Raw genomic sequence first — 25,380 nt, forward strand, 5'->3', positions numbered from 1 at the left:
CTCCTGAAGACAGAATGTGACAGAAAAAGTCACGTACACACTTGTGTTTAGGAAGCACCAGCAAGCAATGAAAGAAAAAAGAGCTATAGGTAAATAAAGTTGCCTATATTCCAACATAATTTCAATGATGTATGAAGTAGCAAAGCATTATTTAAATTGCACTATAAAGCTAAGAAGTCTCACAGCTTCCAAACACCACACACTTCCAGGAAGCCTAGCTCCTCAAACGTCATAAAACTACTTATTTGGCCCAACTTTGCATCCATCAATCCAGACTTCTGTAGGAACAGCGTGAATGAAACAATGGAATTTGATGGGTTTTTATATTTCAGAGCTCTAGATCAAAGACTCAGACTCCTTATTAATCTACTGTAACACAAGAGAAAATTTTCAGGGAGGGTAAATCTCCTTCAAAGCTATTCTGAACTGACTCTTCCAGCCAGTCACTGTACAAAGAGACAAACATGTCTGAAAACATGCAAGTAATCCAAAGCCCCGTTTCATGTGAGTGACACAAGGCCTTGAGAACTCTTTCCACAAAACATATAAAGCAGCAGACAGGGTAAAGAAACTACTTAGCTACTGGGAAACTATAAAACAGAGGGTATAAAAAAGTGCACAAGACTACCTAAAGAGCATGAAATGATGGAACTGTCATAAAGTAGCAGCAATGCAACCATGGAGGGGGACATCTGCATTTTAAGATAGATTTTCCCCTATGCATATTGGAAATGCTTAATACATAGATTAAAACAAACAACATTGATCAAAGAAATTTATAGGAAAAGTGTTAAATTCCAACTGAATTGTCATGGACAGTCTAAGGCTTTTATTTTACGATTCTGTAACAAATAGAGCAAACCTCTAGCAAAACTGTTGGCAAATTCAGGATCTGGAACTTACCAAGTCGTCCGCAAATGCTAGTGAATCAAATGCTGTCATCTCAGAGTGCAACTCATTGGCCTTCTCCTTTCCCAGATTTGATGCTAAGACAAGAAATTGGGCATCCAACGCAGCCTCTCGCGCACAGGAAACTGTTACAGAGAAGGATTTATGTTAATAATATGAAATTGTCAAAAACATAACAATAAAATTTAGCATAGACTTTCCTGGGTGTAGAGCTTTGTAAATCATTTTATTGTACTGACCTCCAACAAGCATACAAATATTACAAGGATTTTGTAAGTATTTTTTTTTTAAAAGAGAAGGAGAGAAAAGGAGCAGATGACACCAACAAAGGCAAGCACAGAAAAATAACACATTATCTTAAAGAATAAAATGCATTTTTCATTTACATACTTTCCATCTCTCCAAGTGAAACGAACCCCTCTACATTGATATCTTTTATATGTATTATTTATATATATTGTTCTACAGAGTCAAGATAAAGCAAGCAGTATTTCTAAGTGCACATAAACACTGAAGTAATGATATTTCTTTTATCATATCAGCTTATTCGAACAATCCCTCTTCAATTAAAGATATCTATGTCAAGCTATACTTTAACAATTCTGATTAAGTACTTGGACCTCAACGTCATTCTCTTGCCCTTTTTTGTTTCTTGAGCATCATTGCCTCACATTTGGCCAACTGCCAAGCAAACACATTATAAGGGCCACAGAATTTGTTTTACCTCCACTGAACAGTTTATTGGCCTCTTCCAAAGCTTCTGTCAGTCTGTTGCTTTTTGAACTCAGCATATCCTCACGATTTTCTGGGGGGAAGGGACACAAATGAAATCTTAAATTAATTAAATAGAGAAGGATCGAGAAATATATACATACACCTAAAATCAAAACTGACTGCTTCATATCTCATCATACACACAAAATTACAGAATATAGTTACAGTGCATTAATTGAAAGAATACGTAGGCTCCATTTTTATTAATGTTTATGCATTAACTCAGTTTGAAATAGTAATTTTCCATTTACTTCAATGGAGCAAGATTTATATGGTTGAATTTATGTCAGCAGATCCCAGATTCCTCTTGGTTCCAATAAAATTTCTCTTTCTGTGTCAAAGCAGCAAATACAGATACTACAGTTTTCTGTATTTTATTCATTTTACCTGTTACTAAGGATTTTCATGAATGAAACAAACAAACAAACCAACCAACCCCCAAAAGTGCATGCACGGTGACCACCATGTCAAACACAGAGACTTATATATAACGGCATACACGTGATTTAAGAGGCTTTCAGATGCTCAGTTCTGAACAGCTACTCACAGCACTGCTTTTAATGACGTGCACCATATTCAATGCATGGACACAACCACTGTCACTTTTCTGCATAATCACAGACTGGGGCACCCATAAGCTACATTGTATTCTCTTGTAAAACAACCTCACAAATCTAGCAAGTATGCGGAAAACAACCAACACCATATGTTGCTAAATTTGGCAGTGCTTACTCAACCAACCATTGTTATGCTTTCATAAGAAAAACACATTCCAAACATATACAGGAGAAGTACTGACACACCTATCTAGAGAGACGCTAAAAAAATCCCATAGCACTTTCTGAAAAGTCCAAGAATAACTTTCCGTTCCAGGCAGGTATTGGTATCAACAGTTTGAAATTAAAGCTCAAACACCAGGAACACAAAATTAAAGGCTATCAGTATATCCCCAGGTCTAAGGCTAGCAGCTCCCCTGCATCAATGCTGTCATACATGTTAAGTGCAAGTAAAACATAGAATGGTTAGGGTTGGAAGGGACCTGAAAGATCATCAGTTCCAACCCCCTGCCCTGGGCAGGGACACCTCCCACCAGACCAGGTTGCTCCAAGCCCCATCCAGCCTGGCCTTGAACCCCTCCAGAGATGGGGCAGCCACAGCTTCTCTGGGCAACCTGGGCCAGGCTCTCACCACCCTCACAGAAAAGAATTTCTTCCTAATATCTAAAGCTACACTCTTTCAGCTTAAAACCGTCACCCCTCATCCTATCACTACACTCCCCGATAAGGAGTCCCTCCCATCTCTCCTGTAGGCCCTTATAACCTTGCTATCCTTGGCCATCCAAACGCTTCCAGGGAGGGGAACTTCCATCTAACTCCAGGCCCAAAATTTCCACAGGCCACAGAATTCGGGAGTTCCCATGAAATCCTCAAGAGTTCTTCAAACACCAAGGACAGACCACCAGCCTGGCACCTCCAGGGGCTGCCCCAGCCCCCATTTCCCCGGGACAATGAGGCCTCCCCGCCGGCGGGGAGCCGTGTCCGCCCCGGGGCCGAGGCCAGGCCGGCGACCCGCACCCCGGCCAGGGCCACCCCCGTGGGGAGCCGCACCCCGGGCTTACGCTGGACGCTGCAGATGAGCTCCCGGTACTGGTTCCGGAGCATCCTCCTGCTCCGCTCATCGCCGGCGACCTCGGCGCTCTCCAACCGCCTGGGTTTATCCCCCGCCGCCTCCGGCTCCTCTCCCTCCTCCTCGGGGGCCAGCGGGCGGCCCGACAGCCGGTGCTGCTTGTGCTGGGGCACGGCGCCGTTACGGGAGGTGGAGGGGCGGCCGCGCTCCGCACTCGAGCTCTGCGAGGAGGAGGAGGAAGAAGAGAAATCATCGCTTCCACTCGCCTCCGACATCGCTGGTCGGCGCCCCGGGCCTTCGCCAGCCGCCGCGGAAGAGGCGCGGGAGGCCGCCGCCCGGGCAGCCTGGCCCCCGCGGAAGGCGCCAAGGCCGCTGAGACGCCGTTACCGGTCGCGACGGCGGCCGACAAGGGCCAAAACGGCGTGAAGGGGGCGGAACGGGGCGGAGCCGGGGCCGCCACAGCCCGCTCCTGCCGCGGCGGCAGACGGGCACAGCCGGCGGTGCTTGTGCGGGCGGGAGGAAGGGGGCTTCCTAGCTGCCGGGCGGCCGCGCTGCTCCCTCAGGGCGGCTCCCTAGTCTCTCTGAGGAGGACGGCGGTTCGCCCTCTATGTCTCTGAGGAGAACGGCACCCCCCCCGTGCCTCTGAGGAGAACGGTGGACTCCACTATATCTCTGAGGAGAATGGTGCCCCCCCCCCGCCATGTCTCTGAGGAGAACGGCGGTCCCCTCCATGCCTCTGAGGAGAACGGCACCCCACCGCCCGTATCTCTGAGGAGAACGGTGCACCCCCCTCTATGTCTCTGAGGAGAACGGTGCACCCCCCTCTATGTCTCTGAGGAGAACGGTGCACCCCCCTCTATGTCTCTGAGGAGAACGGTGGACCCCACTATGTCTCTGAGGAGAACGGTGCCCCCCTCCATGTCTCTGAGGAGAACGGTGCCCCCCTCCATGTCTCTGAGGAGAACGGCACCTCACCACCCATGTCTCTGAGGAGAACGGTGGCCCCCCATCTACGTCTCTGAGGGGAACAGTGGTCCCCCCATGTCTCTCAAGAGAATGGTGTCCCACCTTCCTCCCAAGGGGAATGCAGGCCTCCCCTCCACCGCCTCTCTGAGAGGAATGGGTCCCCCGCTCCTCTCTGAAGGGAACCGCGGCCTCCTAAAATGGCGGGAATGGGGCAGCACCCCCCCGGCGGCGTCGGGCCTGGCAGGTAGTCGTCCTTGGCTCGCTCCAAAATAAATTGGTCCTAAGTAATTTCGAATAAACCCCCCCCCGCAAAAGGGCTGCTCACGCACATCCAAGGTGTAACTTTTAGTCCCATGGATTAAAGAAGTTTTCTGCTTTCAACAAGTTGAGTGGAAAAGCCCTGGAACTTTCGCCTTTATTAAGGAGGGGAAATGTAATGGTGAACCCAATCACAAGGAATCTTTCATCTACTTTTAAGCCCTGACATCTGAGGAGGTGAAAATTAGAGACAAAGGGGTGATACACTTGACTGAGCATCTCTAATACATATGTATATTTCAATATAAACACATAGATCATTCACAAAGCAGAGATCTGGACTCTGGCAAATAAAGTAACAAATATATACTTTGAAGTGGAGTAGACTCCTAAATTAGTTAATGATGACCAGTGGTGGTGTTTATACAAAAAACAACAAAGTTAAAGCCAAGTTAAATGTAAGAATATGTATTATTAATTTAATAGGAAGAAATGTATCTTTGGTATTTTTAAATCATCCACAACCAAGCATTACACGTCTGGAAAATGCAGTAACATTCAAATTGTCATTTCATTATGAGCATTTTACATTACAGACTAAAAACATTTCTTTAATATACAGTTTCTCCTCTGTTCCTTTCCCAGTGCCAGTATCATCAGAGGTTATTGTAGTGCTGGATCTGCCTTCTGATCTGGAGCAGTGGGCCAAGTAATGTCCCTCATTGCCCTTATTTTCTCGTAGATCATCACAAGTAGTACAACTTTTTAAAAATATCAGTAGTTTTATAAATATCAGTAGTTTCGGAGGTGTGCTCAATGATTATTTCTGGCGTCCTGATGATCCTTCTTTAAGAGTTCCTTAAAGTAGACTTTTGGTTCACATTATTACACCAATCAGATAAAACCATCATTAGCAATTTGTCTCAGTTGTGAGTATAGAGTTTGCACAAAATGCCAGTGAAAAGAGACTTAAAAGAATATGTAATATTAAGTTGCTATAATCTGTAAGAAAATTCAAATAGCCATATATGCTAAAGGTTTCATTCCTGCTTTCCTGGTTACAGCCTGTAATGCCCCTTATGGAGTTCATAATGCTGCAGTCATGCATATGCTCTCTGCTTCAGTGTACTATCCAGTGTTCAAACACAGTGACAGGATTGCCTAGAAATTTTTACAAATTCACAATTTTAATTTTTTTTTTTTTTTTAATTGTGAAATAAGAGGCAAGAGATCAGAACCTTCACACTTCCACAGCAACTTCTTGAGAGCTTCAGTAGGCTGGGAAATTGTCTGGTAAAGCAGACAGAGAGACAAAAAAAAAGTAGCTTCATCATCATTAAGATAATTTAAGTCTGATTTTGTATTGATTCCAAACAAAGTTCCCGTTCACCAGATTCACAACTGCAAGACTGTGTCTTCCAGCTGACTCTTCTTTCTCTGTTAACGTATACTTAATACTACTGTGTTGCTCTAATTATTGCGGTGTTTTATTAGAGTGTTTTTAGCAGGCATTCTAAAACATCTTCATAGATTAGATTGATTGAATATACAGTCATAGATCTTCCTTGTCTTCCCCAAATCAGCCCTTTTGCTGGACTACAGGCTGCAGGTCAAAAATACAAGTTTAAAATATTTCATTTTTCAGTACAAAATGAGCGAATTATAGTTTGGTCTCTTGACCAATTTTCTATTGTACTTTGGGTGACTGGTAGAGTGCTGTCAAATTTGCATTGCAAATTCGTTATGAGTAACATGGGTTTGGACCCTCACACAGAAAGTCTCAAGAGAGGACGTATTGTGCAATGCAGTACGTAAACACAAAGTAAGAAATAGTCCCTATTCCAAAGACTTTGTAATTCTGTACAAAATGCAAAATGCTGAGCTGGGCGGGAGGCAAAGTACTAAAAGGTTCAGTATGAAGTGAAAGGCTTAATACCTTGCTGAGGAAATCCTGTTGTATCCAGACCCAAACAAACACTAATTTTGCATTTCTGAAGATGCTGCTTGCTTTCTTGTAATCCATGTTTGACCTTTCTTGGTGCTTAGACAAGCAGGGCCTTTTACTCAGTGGGTACAAGAGCAAAATATCCCACAAACTGCTCTTTGTCCAAATACACAATATACTAGCACAAAGTGTCCTTAAAGAGGCAAGCCATATTAACCAAAAATTAAACACTGAAAAGTACAAGAGTACAACAAATACCATGCAGCATATAAATTCACTTTCAACAAGAACATTGTACACTATATTTCAACAATTACTGTCACATTCCTGCAGTAGCTTGTATTTGTATGTGAAATAAGACCACTCCACAGAGATTAGTGGAGTTTAATCTGAATTCAGTTTTCAGTTTCATCAAAATTTCACAAAAAGTGAATTATCCAGTGACTTTTTCACTGAAGTCACTGGATAATTTAGTCACACGTAATAATAATTAATTATATAAAATTGAGAATTATAATTTATAATAATATTATCATGTAATGATATTTTAATATCATAATAATAATGATAATCCAAGTCACACGTGTCACTTGCAAGTAACTAGATCCTGTATTTGCAGCTCCTGCTGTTAACAGTTGTCCATAAACTATCTCTAAAAGGAAATGATTTTTGACCGGTGCTGTAGCAGTATTTTGGGCAGCAGATCCCTTATACAAACAGTGAAAGGCATAGAAGAGCATAGAAATGAGGGCTAAAACCAGCGTTTTAGGCTATAGGACAGGCTGTGAGGAACTCTCACCACTCTCAGCTACGGCGAGGGCTTATTGTGCATTATTCACAAGGATTCACAGCAGTGTTCCCCTCCCGTTCACAGTGATGTGGCATCCCACTGACAATTATTTTCTTAGGAAAACACGAGCAGACTGTACATTAAGCTGATTTTCAAACATAGTTTAATATAGTTTAACAGCTGGAAGCCAGAAGTGCCATCATGCAGCCAACAGATTCTGCCTTCTATGCCACTAACTCTGTTTAAGAATCGTATTATTTATCTGAAAATTAACTTACAACACATGAACTATCACCTCTCATGTCCCAGACCTCCCCTTCCAAAATAATGCCATTGCCTTCTGTAAGCTGATTCACAACACATGGCTTCAGAAAGAGAGGAAATATAAGGGGATGTTATTAAGAAACTACCATAAAGGCCCTTTACATCTGTGAATTTTCTCCTCCCAGTGAGTCCAGATGTCAGGATGCAAATATAGGCTTAACAAATGTTAATATATCTGCGTTTAAGTTTTTTAATATCATCTGACTATCCTTAATGTGCACTAAACATCTCACAATATTGCTAGACGTTCCCCTGCATCTTTATTTTGAGAGTTCTGCTTGTCCAGATGATCACACCTCTACTTTCCTGACTATTCTTGTGCGTGTATGTCGATTGTTATCAACAGTGAAATCAACGACTTAAGAAAATGCTCCATGTTGAGCTGATTGTGAGATTTTCAAATTGCTTTTACTCACCAAGACTATTTTTTCACCCAATGTTCATTCAGTTCTCATAAATGCACACATGCAAAACCTTATTCTCACTGAAATGTGAAGATTCACATAGAGGAATCTTAAAATGAATATTTCAAAGCAGAGAATTCCCTTTTTTTTTGTCCTCTCAAAGTGCAGAAATGCACATAAAGTTTCTGGCATTTAGCAGAGGATCTCTGACTGAATTCTAATTCTTAATGCTGCATACTTTGTATATACCATGATACTCAGCAGCAAAACTGGATGCTGTATTTCAGCAAGCAATAGGCAGTCTCCTTCGTCATCAGATACAGATAAATAATGGGGATTTTTTACAGTGCTGAGACATCAATTACCAGTGGTGGTGGTTGTGCATCTCGGATAGCTCGGAAGCTGCCCAGCCTGCAGGTGCTTTCATGTAGAGCCAATAAACTGTGGATCTACCATTCAGTTTAGGATCAATTCTAATCATTTGTCCAGTTCTAGAAGATTGGTCTCCTGGTGTGAAGATCCCCAATCTGCCAGCAGGTGTTCCCAGGCCTTAATGGAAAAAGATGTATTTTTAAATGAGACAGTTTAGTCACTGCCCAGGAGTCTTGCATATGATTTTAAAGCATAAACTTTTTGCATTTCCCTTGAATACACCAAAATAAATGCTACTATTTCAGACCAAGAGATAAAGCAAGAAATTAATTATCTGAGAACATTGCAACCCAGGACCTATTGCCCAGTGATGGCTGTTCCTGCCGCAAAGATAATCCTGGCAATCTGAAATGGAGCCTAAACTAATTGAAAACATCAGAAACAAAACATCTGAGATCCTTGCCATTCAGCTGCCAGCTCTGTGAGCAAACACAGATGAGGGGAATTTCTTTTAATGAGCGTAGCTAACTTAAAAAATTGTTTTAGCAATATAGAAGTGTAAGTGCATACACTTGGTTCTTGCAGAAGCTTTTATTTCCATATTTACAGATAATCCCGTGGAAGGTAAAAATCTGGCACCAGATATTCTTTCAGCAAAGTGGATTAGGTTACAGCCCGTCAAATCACAGTATACATTGTGCCAGTCTAAGAAGGTATTTTCAGAGGAATATGAAAGAACAACTATTAATAGAACTCTGAAATAAACTTGGGGCCCAATCTGGTGGGATGTCAGGGAAAGAACCCTGGCAGGATCAAACCCTCCTTGGCACCAGGAACTGTTTCTTTTTAATGACTTGGAAGGTTTCATTAAGTGAAAGATTGACACCAGGTTGCTACGACAACATGTGGAAGTCCTGCTGGCAGAGACTGAAGTGCTTAAAACCTTCCACTTTTTCCCTGCAATCAAACAGCAATTTAGTTTAGGAAAATAAAAAAAAATTTAAAAAAAAACCCAAAAGCACTTTGCAGGAAATATATACATACATCAGTGATGGCTCAGAGCAGAGAAACCAAAAGCACTTTGCAGGATATATACACATACATCAGTGATGGCTCAGAGCAGAGAATAGCCAGACAGCTGCTGCCTTGGTGGTCCAGCCAGTACATTTCTAATGGAGAAACAAGGGAATTAAAAGCAAATGTAGAACAATGTCAGATTTTTGCAAAAGCCAATTAGTGCTTAGTGCTCTGTAGAGTTCTGCCCATATTTTGCATAACTGCACGGCATTTTTTTTGACTTAGAAATTTTGATATGCCAGTGATTACTGTATTCCCAGAAAATTCATAGGAATTCACCTTTCTTTATAGCAATTTCTAGAAGTTACCACCTACTAGACATAGCCAGCACCGTGCAAACAATTGGCTTAAACCTAAGCACTTCTGTCATAAGTTTAATCCTATAACAGCAATCGTTTCTTCCTATCTTGTACTGATGTGAATATATTTTTATTACATGTGTTTAAAGACCTGTAACTCGCAACCTATTCTGAAAGAATGTTTTCCTCTCTGAAATAATGTATTCCAAGGGAGGATTTTCCAAAAGTACCATGTAACTGAAAACATGCTCTGCTCTATGATTGGGGTTTCCTATTCCAGCGACACGTGCTTTGGTGGTTTGTAGTTAAGACAACTCTGTACTGAAGTGGCATGTGTTTTTTTTTTCCCTGAAAGGCTCACATGTGATGCTCTAACTTCAAGCCCTACATTCAAAGGAGCGGGCTGAAAGATCCATCTCACCCAGCGTGAGGAGAAACAAGCTGCTTTTCTGCTTTTCTGACTCTGTGGGCAAGAGAAGACCGAACACAAGGCAAAGGGATGAAGAATGGAATGGAGGCAGGAAACTTCTGCTTTTTCCTTCTTTCCCTCCTGCCAGGTAACCTGCTCACATTTCTAGGCTTTGAATGTTTATTCTGAACTCCAGCGTATCTCATGAAAAATGCAAAGCAGTGCTGACTTGCAATGGTTTTCTTAAGGCAGCAATCACTTGTAGCCATGCTGGGGTTATATGCTTGCCACGTGCTAAAATGATTCATTTTCCCAAACGTAGCTTCCTAAGTTAGTCAGGTGAGAGAGACAGCCTGGTATGTAGTAGTTATTGTCCTGGAGTGAAAAGCCAGAGGGTAAAATTGCAGTTACATGGAACTTGTCTCACTGCCTTCAGCAAAGAGTGTACTAACAATGACAGCAGCCTGCACCCCGTGTGCAGGACCTATTTCATGTTATTCTCATCCAGCAACTGAGAATTCCTGTGAAGAACTGATGTGTCATAGTCCTACAGCTCCCTGGGTCAGATTCCTTACACTTCATAGCTCTCCAGCATAGTGTTCTCAAACATAAGCCAATTCACATTAATAGAACACTTTCATGTGATCCAGGGAGAAAGGGGATCCATACAGCAGCCAGGCGTGAAGGAGTGCAGAAGGTTATAAAAATCAGGGACAGAGGGGTACATTTTCATTTTTAGTCTAGAGGAAAATTGGGTAAGTAATTTTTTATTAGCTTTTTAAAATTAGAAATGTCTAGACTCAAAACAGTTTACTAATTATGTTTTAGACATTACAAAAAGGCAAAGGGAGTGTCTTACAAGTAAAAGAAACTTTTAGTCCTTACCAGAAAAAAAAACAGTGTCTCCTTTGAGGTTCTGTAGTTCCATGGGCACTCGTATAACTTGTTTTACAATCCACATAACCTATAAAGTAGTCTACAGGATGATGTCTATTTAGTCAGTATCTTTCTAAGACCAAAACACTGATCATTAAGCGTGCATGTCCTAAAATAGCTGTTTTAAAAACATGTTACAACATTACAGACTGTAATAGCTATTTGCAAATGCTGGAATTTTTAAATATGGCTCTCTTCCACTGTTGTTCTTTTTCAGAAATAGTTCTAAGGATTTGTTTCAGAAAGGATTGCTTGTTGATTTTAAGTTGCCATGTAACGACAAGAATGGGTGTTTCTTGTGCAGAATTTCAGAGATAAAATTAGCTGGATGGTCACTAGAAAGATTAAGCAGACATTTGACGATGTTCTGAAGTGAGAAATGACTGTGGTGTTTCGTCTTTTCACACATAATGAAGTTTGCTGCAGGCTGTAAAACACAACACCAAACACCTGTAGGTAGAATATTGCCTCCAGTGACCCAAACCTTTTATAGATCTTCAGGCAGTTGAAGTCACTTCCAGCCTTTCCCACTGGGAGAACTAATCAGATTAAAATAACACTTCGCTAGTTTGAGATTAACTAGAATTTGATGATGTTATTATTTTGAACGTTGATGACATTCTATTGAAATAGGTTACAAACATGTTAGAGCATGGCCACTCCAATTATTTCTGGATTTTTTTAATGAACAGGGTTTATATTATCACAATGTTTTGGTATGTTTTGTATGTTTTGGAAACTATTTTTCAAGTAACTGTCTTTAAAAAGACGGGTTTATCTTCAGACAGAAACTTAAAATCCTGTTGACAGAGACAGGATGAAAACGGCAGACAATCAGGCTTCTATCTGTATGATAAAATTGGTATTTCCTATAAAATCTGATCTTATCCGTAAAACAGAGTCCTTATAGCTTGAATTTGTTCCTTGTGGATCAGTTATTCAGGATCAAGCTGCTAGGATTTAGGAAAGTAGAAATGTAGAAGGGCTGGTAGTTGGCCAGAAAGGTCAGATGGTCCTATGGATGGAAGAACTAATCCTCACTGGCTTAGTTTTCAATACCCTGCCATCTTCATCTACATCTACATCTACATCTGCATCTGCATCTGCATCTGCATCCGTGCATTTTTCCATCTTTAGAACAGAGAACTGTGACTGTGACAGGCTTGGATGCTCTGGCTTAGGGAGATGAGTTGTCACTTTGCACGTGCTCCAGAATTATCTGGTTAGTGTTCTTCACCAAGCGTTGTGACAATCCCCGGGCAAGCTGTGGAAAGTAAGCAAGTCTAGGAAAAAGCTGATCTAAGTTATATTATAGCTTGGTTAATTTACCAGTAAAGCAAGTTGTCAATGACTGGATGTGCTTGGATTGTCACACGGGCACTGGTTTGTGGGGCTGATTAGAAAGGAAACCTGCTCAAAGCCAGTCAAACAGCCTACTGAAAAAAAAGAAAAGAACTACAATAAGTGCCCCCAGTTCCAACCTTACCCTCCATATTCACACCTGTGCCTGCAGACCGTTTCCCCCTTACACAACAAATAATTTACATTGTAAATTGCTTACTTGTTATTTTGTGGGGCTCGATACAAAACAAGCAGGATAGAAATAGGAATAGAAGCAATAGTTTGGAGAGCTTCCAGAGCAGGCAGGGGCTGGAGGTGGGGTGACGGGGGAGACATCTCTGGGAAGGTTTGTGTTGTGAAATCTCCTGCAGGCTGTGGCCGGGTCCCTGTTGTTATTGGCAACTCCCCTTCAGCTGGATGGGAGAAAGGCATTTTTGAAGAATATTGTGGATATTCCTTTCTTATCACCTGAAGCTTTCTTTAAAATTCTCTTACATCTATCATCTTTTATGGTGGTATCAGAGAAGGGCAGTGTTGGAGAGTGATGTCTGGCAGTATTAGAGAGTGATGGAGCTGTAACACTGGGCAGCTTTTAGTCAGTGCTGTGGTTCCTCTCTCAGCCAGGGGAGTCAAACCAAGCTTCACACCAACCACCCACCTTTTGTCTGGAAAGATGGGGCTTCATTCTGTGGGAGGCTGGAGCCCCTGCACAGGCTGCAGAAAACTTTCAGATCAGCTTTTGTGTTTTCTGATGCCAGTAGAACAACGCTTATAGAAGCCCATTAAATCCACAGCAAGTCTGAAAAGAGTAAAGTTTTACCCTACATCTGTGATCTGAGATTAAAGCTAAATGAGTAGCTTAAATTCAGTAGCAAGTCTGAAAAGAGTAGTTTTACCCTACATCTGTGATCTGGGATTAAAGCTAAATGAGTAGCTTAAATTCAGTTGATTCTACATTCAATTGCAGAAAGTAATGGTTTGCAGAGTTGCACTGCTGGCAGCCAGTATAAGAATAGACCCATCACAGATTATGGTTTTTATTTTTCTTGACATAATCCTTTTTAAGTACTGGGTTCTAAAAATTGCACGGAGAAACAAAGTTTGATTTAATTTTTCTATATTTTCATTAGAAGCTCTTGAATGCAGGATACTATGAAATATATCAGCTGGTCAAGATACATATACAGGATATACAAGCCTTAACAAGTTTGACAAAATACTGAACTGTATATTCTTGCCAAATTAAATTTGTCATAAAATGCTAGTTAGGACTTGACAAACTCATTTACTTCTCTGGTTTCACAGCAAGCTTATGATCCAGCTCACGCTCTTGGTTCTTGGTCAAACCCAAGACTCAGCCAGCTCTGAGTCCTTGCAAAGGGGGTAGGATATGTTTGTTCTCTTCGTGTGTAAGCAGCAGTGTGCTGCGGGGAAATCTATAGGACTCTGGTAGGACTGTACTTAAATAAAAGGTAAGAATGGTTTATTATGTTACCTTGGGGAAATCTACTTTTCTGGGTAGGTGCAATCAGAAAAGATTCATTGGTTGATGGCATCCTGACTGGGTGTTTTCTTGCTATGAAAACATAGTGTGATAGGTATCATGCTAATTATTTTTTTTCTAGGAATTTCTATACTTTAGAAGGAAACCGAACCAGTATAATTTTGAGTAAGAAAGCAGGACCATGAGATAATGTCCCTTCGGACAATGAAAGAAAACAGGAACTATTAGGGAATGAACACTATAGCTGTTTCTGCAGAATAGACCTGGCTGAGGAATTGATTGAATTAGGCCAAATGGCATATATTTTCAAAGGAGTTCTTTGGAAAATATGATTTCAGAACATTTTCTCTCATTCCCAAAACGTGCTTGATCCAGCAGATATGTAAAAACTATAAGTATTTTGGGGAGATACAGACTGAAATAGAGGAGGGATTTGACACTTAGCCCTGTTTTCTATGATTCTGTGAAGTGTGAGCCAAACAGCACTGTTTCCTTGCACTTAAGGTTCAGCGTCAGGTTTTCACTCATCCTCCAAAAGAGACAGAGAGGATGTGTCTAGAACTTCTGGAGAAAAAACAATTTTTCATGTTAGCACACTCTGACATGGTGAGCAACCAGTTGAAGGCAGAAGCACAAAGGTTGCTGGAGGAAGGGAAGGGAGAAGAGTGGGGGGAAAAAAAGCCATTAATGAGTATCAAAATCCTAATTTTTACAGCACAGTTTTGGACCTCACATGCCTAGAGTTTAATGTGCTCCATTTTGGTTTTAGTGTGGTATAAACTGTGAATCCTCCAACACTTCAGAGGGAGGAATATGTGTGTGATGTATTATACATAGATGTCTCCCATTATTCTTATGATTATCTTAGTATAATGTAAGCTGTTGACCTATTTTTCATCCTCACAAAAAAGCTGTTGATTCAACTGTAAATATTTTGGGTTTATATTTCTGTGTGTGTCTCTGTGTTAAATATACATCCTATTGATACAATTGAAACGATAGTAATTATTATTAACTGTTGGAGTAAGTTGCAAGCCTACTTGTTACATTGTCTGTTAGTCACAGTTTCCATGCCACTTCCAACTGTAAACTGAAAATTATACTTAACCACTTTCTTTATGAGAAAGAGCTGATTTTATCCACAAATTTGGAGCATTGCAGAGTTTTATTAAACCCATATGAAAATCTCTGCATGATGCAAGGGGGCAGGAGGTTTAAATTCATGGTCTACATAAAGCTGGGGGGTTTTTTCAGTTTTTCTGGTAGACTCTTAACTCATTGCACTGTTCACATCAAAAGGTTCTGTGTGTCAGGAGCACTGAGCATGGAGATATTCTTGCCTTCTAATAGTGCAAGCCTTAGCATTTCTTAATTGCCAGACACACAATATTTAGTTTCTGCATGAAGACTTGCCAGCCTCAAACCAATATTTGAACCACAGCATCATTAAACTATTTCTATTGGTAAAAAGACTTCAAGAGATTTGGAAATTGCACTTAAGCATTAATATATCCTTCAGTCTCATCATATCTCTCTATGGCAAGTTCTGTTCCTACATCTGAAGTTTAGAAGTTTGATTCAACCTCTAGGCTATCAGCCTTTTCAGAGAAGAATATTATTTATTTCTAGATATACAGGACTTCACCAAGTAACAGTTAAGAGTTTGCTCATGCAACAAAAAAAGACTCACATCTGGATACAAGACGAAACCAATCTTGATTCACTTTAACCCTTTAATTACAGAAGGTGGTACTGTATATACTCCCATCATACATGAACTTTAAGCTAGAGAAACAATTGTAAACCTTAGTTTGTGCTCATTCCATTGACTTGAAATATGGTTAGTATCCACTTTTTGGGTACTAGTCACTGATATTCAGTTCCGTACATTCTGTCATTGTTTCATGTTAAGAGTAGTTTTATGGTTTTCCATTTACTAATATCTCAGAATGCTTTGTGATTAGTTAAAAACAATTGATGTAACTGGGAGACAAAAGTGCCATCTGAGAGCTTGCAGATAGCATCAGCCAAGGAGTTCTTTTTCATATTAGCTCTTGCTCCAACAGGCAAAGGTGGTTTTTTTGCCAGCAAGTCAAGGACGTGCTGTACAAAAAGGCACTTGGATCTTTAATATCCAAAAGAGAGAGTCATAAGGCTTGCATAAACATGTAATATTCCCATCTGAAAGATGAAACCTGAAAAAAAAAATATATCTGTCAAGCTAAAAACTCAAGTGCTACTTTTCCCATTGCACTGGTCTTCTGCCATCATCTAAAACACTGGGGCTGACTCTTGGGATTTTGCCCCCCGATGAATTACTATGTTTATTTTTGAGCCCACATCCAGATATGAATCCAGTCACTGGGTTGCAGCGGTCGCACGGTGTGCTAAGGTTATAGACATTAGACATATATATAGACATATATAGAATTGTGTGCTAAGGTGCTGCAGCAGGAGAACTAGAGCAGTGTTTCTCATTTCCATTCACTTTATTACCTTTTGTTATTTTGTTAGGGATTAAAAGAATAGCCCAAATGACAGTAGAAAAACAGATAAATAGTAGATAAATAGAAACCGCCTGCCAAATCAAATTTCATCTGTTCATCTGTCAAATTCTGTATGTTGTAATTACCAAAACCAAAATAATTATAGTCTATGTTCAACAAAAATAATTAGATTTTGATGTTAAAATCTTACTGAGATGATCTTACTTTAAGACCAGGCTGTTTGCAGACTTAGGAAGCCATTCTTGCAGCCATTTGCAGGTGATTTCTGAAGGTTTTCTTCCCAAATTTTCATTCACTATTACAATCCCTGCTTACGAATCTAATTATAGTGCCTAATTTTGTATAACAGCAAAACTGAGACTGAGTTAAAGTACTGCAAAGCCTGTGTCTGACATACTCGCTAACGATGAAGTAATGCAAATGGAAAATACACCTGTAAATTAAGAGTGAAGTTCTGAAACTGGATATTGTTTATATTAGTGGGAGATGATAACATGAATATAAATAGTGTAGACCCAGCTGGGCAAGGCAATATGTTATATGATTTTAAATCTGTCGTTAGGAGAAGCTGATTAGGTTTATGTCTGTCAAAAGGATGAAGACTTGTGCCATCTGTAATAACAGTGAGCAGCTTAGTTAACTTTATCTCCACCAACCAGCACGGATCACTAGGACCACTTCCCACAACATGGCATGAGATCATCTTTTAAAAAAGCCCCTACCATTAAGGCCAACATCAAGAGCTTCAATTTAGAGTAGGATAATGCAGTTTAGGCACCATTCATTGTCACCAGATCATCCTCAAAACCTTAAGGACTCTCTTTAACTGACTTCTCAATCTTGTTTTGTGTGTCTGCTTAGTTGAATCGAAGGAGTAAAGGGGAAAATAGGTTTATAATTTACTTTAACCTTAAACATTCATTCATTACATTCATTTTAAACATCATAACAGTGCTGAAAATGGTAATGTCAGTAAGGAAGCAGTCTCATTATTATGCAATTATTATCCCTTGGGAAAAAAAACCACATAAAAATGATTTTAACTTTACTTTTTTTCTTTCCTTCTTTATTTATGATATCTTTAACAATACCTCTGTGATGTTGCTGTGCACAAAAATGTTCTTGGCTGACCCTTACAAATAAGCCCAATGAAGTACTTCAGTCCTGATGAGCTGTAAAATGTGATGGGGTCTTTTTGTGCAAAGCTAAATCAGTGTAACATCCTTGAGAAAAGTCCCTCACTCACTATATGTTCCATGTAAAATATAACCTATTCTTTTTGAACAGCAGAGCCAAATCCAATCTGTAATCATTTTCCTTCTGTACTGGTATTTTGAGGGCTGAACACCAGCCCTAGTTTCCTGCTTAGTCCAGGATTACCCAATATATTCGTGGCCTAATCAATCACTCAAACCCCCTCTGCCTCAGTCTCTACTTTTGTAAAATGTACAGCATTATACATTTTAAAGCAGCATTGTCCTGCTTTGTGAATCACTGAAGAGCTTCCCTTCCTAAATATTTACAGCACAGGAATGTAAGTGTTGTGCTTACTTAATATAAATATTTTCAAGGTGCAGAAGATTGAAGAAATGACCGGTTTCATTTCAAAGTAAATATTTTTTCAGCCAACTTCAGCATCTCTGTAAACAATGAGTCACAGCTTTATGGGCACTATCTTGACTACAAAGTTATTTCAGTGGCCAGTGACTCAGTTCCCAGAGTTAGTCCTGCAAAGATCTAGTGTAATTGTTTGGGCTGGAGTCTGAAACCTAACCCTGGTCTGGCTAGTGACAAGTTGTCCTGAGGTGCAAGTCTCCTGAGAGGCTTCTTTTCATTGCCTGCTGTGGATCACTGTGGATAAAACACAGCACAGCTGGAGTGAGAATATTGTTCACTGTTAAATAGTCAGTAGCTGAGTTTATAACCTAATTTATTCTCACCCAGTGATCAAACAACTACCATGAGGTTATAAAAAACAGCTTCAGGCTAAATGGTCTCTAATTGAGGATGAAGGATATAACCCGTACAGGATATATGCATTTATATACAATTAATATCTAATATATAGAGATGTGAGTGTGTGTATACATGATTATGTACCTGTGTTGGGCCAGCACAAAAAATCAACAAGCGTCCACCCCTCAGCCCAAGGGAAGTCTCAGAGTGACGGAGGCTTTGGAGAAGCCCAAAAAGAAGAACTTCTGTGATATTTGTGTGGGCAGGAGGGGTGTGTTTGCACGAAGCCTGAGAAGCAACTCCGACCTGCCAACTCTGACATGTCAACACACACCTCAGGCCAAGAGAGCAGTGGATGAGATACTGCTGCCACCCACAATTAGGGAGAGACAGTTGCTGACAGAGCCCACAGCCAAAGGAGAACAAGGAGGAAGGCATCTCTCACCTTCTGAGCAGTCTTACCCCCTGCCTCTCTCTCGGCCGTTCTCCTCAGCTCTCAGAAAACTTATGGCAACTCTTTGCTCTCCCTTGTATTTCCACTGAGCATCTTGGCCAAAGGGAGGAGAAAAAAAGCAATGCATGGAGAGAGGTAAATACTACAGAAGGGACAGCAAAGAAAATAGTTTGAAAGAGAAAGAACCCGCAAAGAGGCAAGAAATAATTCACCTTGTGACACATCTTCCCTGTGCTTTTTCATATGTGCCTCTAGAGACCTGTTAATCCAACTGGTCCCCACTTTGCTTAATTCTCCTTTTCTGCCTCAATATGGATTTTTGTCTCTCTGAGTTGTAGTCCTCACTTCCTCTATGTCTCCTTTTCTGCCTCAACTCAATATGGATTTTTGTCTCTCTGAGTTGTGTCCCACCACCCCCAGTGCTGTGACTGGACACCACAGCGGGCAGACCAGCTCTGGGAGCAGAGAGCCAGCAGGTTCTGAAAACCCACCCTTCACTCCCCCCACTCCTTCCAAAACTTTCTCCAGCCCTCCATAGCCACATGCTCCGTGTGGACAGAGAGAGAGCCAGTGCCATCACACAGAGCTGTGTGTTTCGTCTGGATCAACAGCCTTCCCAGTGACTTCAGTGCTGCATATGGAATCTGGTGGAAAACTGCTGGTATAGATGTGGTTTGGAAAGAGAAATGCTCCGATACTCGGATGTGATTTTTTTTGGATCATATATATTTTATGAAATACTTTTGGCATCACTTTTAAAGACTAGGTCTTCTGCATTACTTTGACATCTGCAGTCAGTGCAAAGAAAAGGGAACATACATGTGCTCTAAACATTTAATGCTCGATGCACAAGAGGAAGATTATTGAGATGGACAGATGTAGGCATTAAGCACCAGTTTAGACACCCTACGGTGGCCATGACAGATAAAATACAGAACTTTTCTGATTCTGAGACCCTTGTCTTCCAGAGAGGCAGTTAAGGGATGAGCAGGATACCCTAAGGTGTCCAGTGTGACACTTGGTGTATCTTTTAGGCAACAGAATCACACCTAAGATTTCCAGAATCACTTTTACTTATTATTGCATGAAACTATATAGTATTACCAAAGTCCTGTTAAATGCTGAAATGACAGACTTGTTTTTTTCAACTGGGAAAATATTCCTAAATAGACTGTAAAATAAAATTGATTAGCAACCCTGATGGAGGTTGGAGTGACATGAACTCAAATTCCAGCACAGTCTTGCAACTGGAGCATGCTGGGGAAGCCAGTGCTGACATCCTAGTTCTAACACTTGGTGTTTGTTTTTTCACCTTGGGCAAATCGATTAATCTCCAGAGAAGTATGTGTTGTCTTCTACGTCTTTTGTGCCATGAATGTTTAGACTAAAAGATCTGAAGGAGAGAGAAGGGACTCTCTGTACAGAGACAAAAACAAGAGGTCAAGTCTTGCAGGCACTTGATGTCTCTCACGACTTTCTAAAATCACTTCTAATGTATAAATCAGGCCTTTGCATTTTCTTTAATTGTTACCACTGCCATATCTAAGTACTTCATTACTGTGAGCGTGAATAAAACTTTTCCTTACTTTTTACCTTAAAACTTTTTACCTTTAGCTATACAAGGAGGTTGAACCCCATCAGGAATCAAAGCACTTTTGGATCACCATGTTTTTTTTCCAGGTTACACCTTGTAGCAAAATAGTTCCCTTTCCTTTCCTCCCTGAACACTGACTGTGGTTTTGCAGCCTGACCACCTCTGGTGCCACCGTGAGACCTCCGTGGTGCCCTGACATCCCTGGCCCAGGAGTGGTGTCATTAGAAGAGGTGGAGGTGTGCCATAGATGGGATTTTTCCAGGTCAGGTTGTTCCACTGATTGAAAATTAACCAGAAATGGGAAGAAAAATTTTTATGCTTTCTTAATTAGTTTTTTAAAAAATTCTTTTGTCTCTTAGTGGCAGATACTCGGAGTCTCCCTGTTTCTTTTCTTTTGTATGTGCACATTAAGTGGAACAAATCAGCCAAGGCTGGGCTGTTTCAAAGAGCTGTCTCATTCGCCGGCCTTTAATTCCTGGGTCCTACCCTACATTCAGCGGTGCTGTCCCGACAGGCAATTTCTGCTTATCTTGGGGGAAGGGCACCAAAATACCATTTCACAACTCTCACAAAAGGCCAGCTCAGCTTTTTGTTGCCGAGCAACATCAGGGTTTTACAGCAGATCCAGCTGCTGAGGTTGCTAAGCAACACCTTTCCCATCAAGTTGTGCACTTTTACATGGTTACGTGTTTACTAATTCTCATTACAGGATTATGTTTTCCCTCCCAGATCTTGATATTTTCTCTGTTAGAATTTGTGAGAAAACAAGGGCTGAAGGACTTGAAGTCGTTCTTGAAGATTTCTACGATATTGTTCTCATATGCAGAAACTAAGACTGATTTTGCATTAGTTACATCAAGAGAAGAGCAAAATTCTGAACACACCCCTCCTTCCTTCCCTTACCTGTGCTCCAGCAGAGCTTTGCAGTGCTTTATGTGTACTATCAATCATGTGGAAGTAAGGAACATAAAAACATTTTGTCTTATTTTGGCAATATTTATACCACAAAGTGAAATGAGCTCAAACTAAATTGTCTTATATAAATACCTAAGGTAGCATGTATTCAATATATAAGAAGCTAACGTATCTGAGTGGTGTGTGGCTGGTAAGTATACCAAGTACTGTATATAGTAGGATTAAATTTGATCACTCATGACAAATTGCTTGGAACTTACTGAAATGCCTAAGTCATTAACCCACTACATGGCTTACCTTTAAGTCTGAGCTGTGTTTTCCCCTAGTTTGAGTCTTCCAGTCCCCCTGGGTCAGATCTTCTTTTGATCAAGAAAAGGCATTCTCCCTGGATGAGCATGAAGCGTGGATGAGGGACCACAGGGGAATTCCAGCAAATAACAGTAAAGCCACCTGATGTGAGTACATTCTCTCTCCCACCAGTTCTGTCATAAAATCAAAGAGAATAAACCAAAACATCAGAGGGTGAGGAACGCTCTCACAGTTAGTGGCTTACACAAACTGAGTTGACTTCATGCTGGAACAGAGCAGAACAGCATCTGTGTAGGTGGGAACAACTTGCAGTGAATAGGTGTTGTTTGGGAATGGTTGGGATAGGACCTGAGTGTATCCTGATTTAGACACAAGCACGGGTCAGAAAACAGACCCAAAGATATAATGTCCATGTTGTCAGAGTTGTTCTAGGCCCAGAGCTCAGAAGTGTGGCTCCTGTCTGGCAGCACGGGTGTCGCTCCCCTCATTTCACATGACTTGTGGTCCTGGCAGCAGGGAAGTTGTCTGTGAGGCTTCGCAAACCTTATACGAGGTCTGCCAAACAGGGGGATTCTCCTTTGCATGTGTCTTGATAAAAATACACAGTTGGGAATCGTGTTCAACTCCCAGCAGGTCATTTTCCCCAAAGTTTGTGCCAGACGATTGTTCTGCAAAGGCGGCTTCGTCGCTTTCACTTTCTGGCATTTTCTGGCTTGAGAAATGGAATAGCACCAAATATGAGCTCAGTTTCTGTTTATGAGGAAATAATGCTGCTAGCAGAAGTGAGGACACCAGGCTTGTGTTTTCCTGAGCTTCCACAGGACCCCTGTTCTTAAATTCATGGCAGAGAGCCTAAACAAGAACATTGCATAATTCGGTGTCTATAAGTAATGAATTTGTAAAATTCAGTTATTCATTGTAAATGGCCCTATTTTGTTTCCTAAGGAAGAGCACACTAAAATTTTGATTTGATGAACTTCAGCTTTTCTGGAGTCTGAAGTGGGCTGGGGAAAAGGGGATATGACAGGCCTTTTCAATCTTTTAGTTTCTGAGCTTCACTGCAGATCTTGACTTTTCCATCTTGAACTCTTAGAGGAATAGCACAGATTTATGTGACATATCATATTGCCTATACACCACCAAACCCACTCACATGTACTTTACTTTATAACCCGAAAAAGCTCAGGGAATGCAGGTAATTTATTTCTGATCCATGGAGTTCTTCTTTGAACAGTAACAGTGGCTTAAGGTGGTATAATAATGCTGGAGGCTCGGATTGCTGGATCACCAACTTCATAAAAAAAGAAAGGTTAAAAAGGCTTGTAGTCCCCAGCTCTGCAACTCTTCATTCCAGCTCTTCACATGCCTGATGTTTTCAAGCCAGATGTTTGTAGACCAAGACTTTGTGGAACAGAGAACAACCCCAGGAAAGCCAGCAGACAACACAAAATCCTATGAAAAACCCTATGAAATCCTGCCTCTTATTCCTGTCGGATATGAATTTTCCATGCTCAGGTCAGCATAGGAGCAGACAGTTGACAATTCCTTTACCATGTGGTACCAAATACCACCACTGGTGTTTACAGAAACTTGTTAATCATTTGGAGTTGCCACTAATGATAAATACACTGCCTTTTGTTGTCAGCTGTCTTTCTGAGCACCCCTTTGTGGAAGGTATTGCTGGAACGGACAAGGAGCATTAATAATGACAATTAGCTCACCCATAAACCAGTACTTCTTGCAACATCACATTTCAAAGGGTTTTTGTCATGTCTCCACCCTTCAGGATGATTAAATGGGAAATGATTTCAGCCTAACCTGAACAGGAACATCAACATTCAGTAGCAGCTATTTCTGAGAGCTTCCAAGAGTAATATGAGAAATGAAATATAATGAAAGACAAACACATAAATATACTTGAAATCAAAATACTGAATAATTATTCCCCCCCCAAGATGAATTTTCCTTTGAAAACACCTGCATAACTTCAGCCTATTGTTGATACTGTTTGAACGATTTTTGTAGTGGCAGAAGCCCTGCTCACACCATCGGCCAAGAAACGCTGGAAGTGAAATATGTTTTAAGCAGAATCCATTTTCTCTGGGGTTGCTTTTGTGAAAAAAAGCATTAGGACTCAATTTAGGAGGCGCAGAGCCTCGGCTGGCTCCCAGGAGCAGGGGGAGGCCCGGGTGGAGGAAGCAGAACTTGTTTTCTTTTTCGCCCTGGGGTGGAGGCAAGTTGGTTGTTCGGCAGGTTATGAAGGTGGGTCCCCGAAAGAAAGCCTACATTTCATGTCAGGCTGAGGAGAAGTAGGAGGAAAATAAGGTGAAAACTTGGGAGGTGAAGATGGAAGGAAGGGTTTGAAGACGTGCTCTGAAAGTGTCAGTGAATCCAGAGCTGCCAGATTAACCCTGGAATGTAAGTGCAAAGTTAAACATTTTCTTGCTCTCTCCCTTTCAGGAAAGCAGTTGTTTTTCTGCACACGTACAAAAATCTCTGTAGGCTGATCAGACCCATTTGGTAATTGTGAGCCTTTTTTGAGATATGTACTGTTAAAAGAATTGTAATAATGACATGTAAATTGTAAGAGATAGTGTAGAAAGATGAGAAAGATTATCTTTCGTTTAACCTATGTTTATTTAATGAATGGATTTTTAGCATGATGTTAATGTTTATTTGAAATCCTATACATATGATAAAGCGCTTGTAGTTTGCAACCTAAGTGATGCTTGTGCATTGGGAAAGTGTTTTAGAAACAGCGTATGTAAAAAGGATTACAGTAACATTGTAATCTGAAAAATTATCTTAGTTACTCTGCAATGCAATTCATGCATTATTATCACTTGTCTCATTATTGGAGAATCTAAAATGACTTTATTCCTTATTTATGACATTTATGTTAATTATTAAGCGAATGGTAATGTGACAATTGTGTGACAATTGTGAAATTTCATACTCCAGGGAAAGAAAAGAGTAAGTATGATATGCTGTGTTAGTGGGGATTGGTGATAGCTAGCTTTCACAAAGCACTTTTGCTGTGCCTTTGTAATTCTCTATTTGATTCCTGTACATTTGAATAAAAAACTGTAAATGAAGTATTTTTTTCTTTCAACTGAATATTACAAATTTGGCCTCTGTTAGCAGTTGTTTTTCTTAACAGTCGGTGTCACTGAGCTGGTGCAGAAGGATTGAGGGTGTATTATGCACCAGAGTGAATTTAGTTTAAAATAAACAGAGTAACACCATGTCCCACAGTAGCCAATCTATTTGAGAACTTGAGATAAGCAAAATTTACATTTTTCACAACTGATATATAAGACCCCATGGGCCCCAATGAGCCAAATAACTCCATGGGCACTCGGAAAGTTTCATGCATTCCCCAGCTTTCATTATGACTGCAAGAGCTTGTCAGAGCTTTGAGAGCTTGAAATTTCCTGGTGTTTTCACATGATGTTTGTGGGAACAGAAAAAGAGCCAAGAAGAGAAAATCTCCTTAGGTCTGTGGCACAGAAATACCAGTATATTCACTCCTATGGAAATGTGCTGGCTGTTGAGGGAAGCATAGTGCTATAGCAAAGCTATTATTTCTCTCCTGTCCACTGAAACCTTATTTAGCTGCTCTAACAGTGTCAGAATGGGTTTTTTATATCAATGCATACTTAAAATATTATAATCTTAACCTATTTTCTTGGAACATTTCACTGACCTGCA

General features: G+C 40.7%; 2 protein-coding genes across 4 annotated transcripts in view; one reads left to right on the plus strand and one right to left on the minus strand.

The window, feature by feature from the left end:
• The window catches only part of LOC106889800 (non-structural maintenance of chromosomes element 4 homolog A-like), a 6,134-nt gene extending 2,434 nt beyond the window's left edge, over positions 1 to 3,700 (minus strand). Inside the window, exons 1-3 of the mRNA XM_014945213.1 lie at positions 3,302 to 3,700; positions 1,634 to 1,714; positions 904 to 1,034 (exon numbers count right to left, since the gene is read on the minus strand). Of these exons, the coding sequence (XP_014800699.1) occupies positions 904 to 1,034; positions 1,634 to 1,714; positions 3,302 to 3,584 (495 nt within the window). The 5' untranslated portion in view covers positions 3,585 to 3,700. The remainder of the gene's footprint in view (positions 1 to 903; positions 1,035 to 1,633; positions 1,715 to 3,301) is intronic.
• A 7,090-nt stretch (positions 3,701 to 10,790) lies between these two features.
• The window catches only part of TACC2 (transforming, acidic coiled-coil containing protein 2), a 138,148-nt gene continuing 123,558 nt past the window's right edge, over positions 10,791 to 25,380 (plus strand). For all 3 annotated transcript variants that reach the window (XM_014945288.1, XM_014945287.1, XM_014945289.1), the window contains exons 1-2: positions 10,791 to 10,908; positions 21,687 to 21,815. The gene's annotated coding sequence lies outside the window, so the exon portion shown is untranslated. The remainder of the gene's footprint in view (positions 10,909 to 21,686; positions 21,816 to 25,380) is intronic.

Source organism: Calidris pugnax, unplaced genomic scaffold (genome assembly GCF_001431845.1).
Source record: "Calidris pugnax isolate Ruff unplaced genomic scaffold, ASM143184v1 scaffold89, whole genome shotgun sequence".
Lineage (NCBI taxonomy): Eukaryota > Metazoa > Chordata > Aves > Charadriiformes > Scolopacidae > Calidris > Calidris pugnax.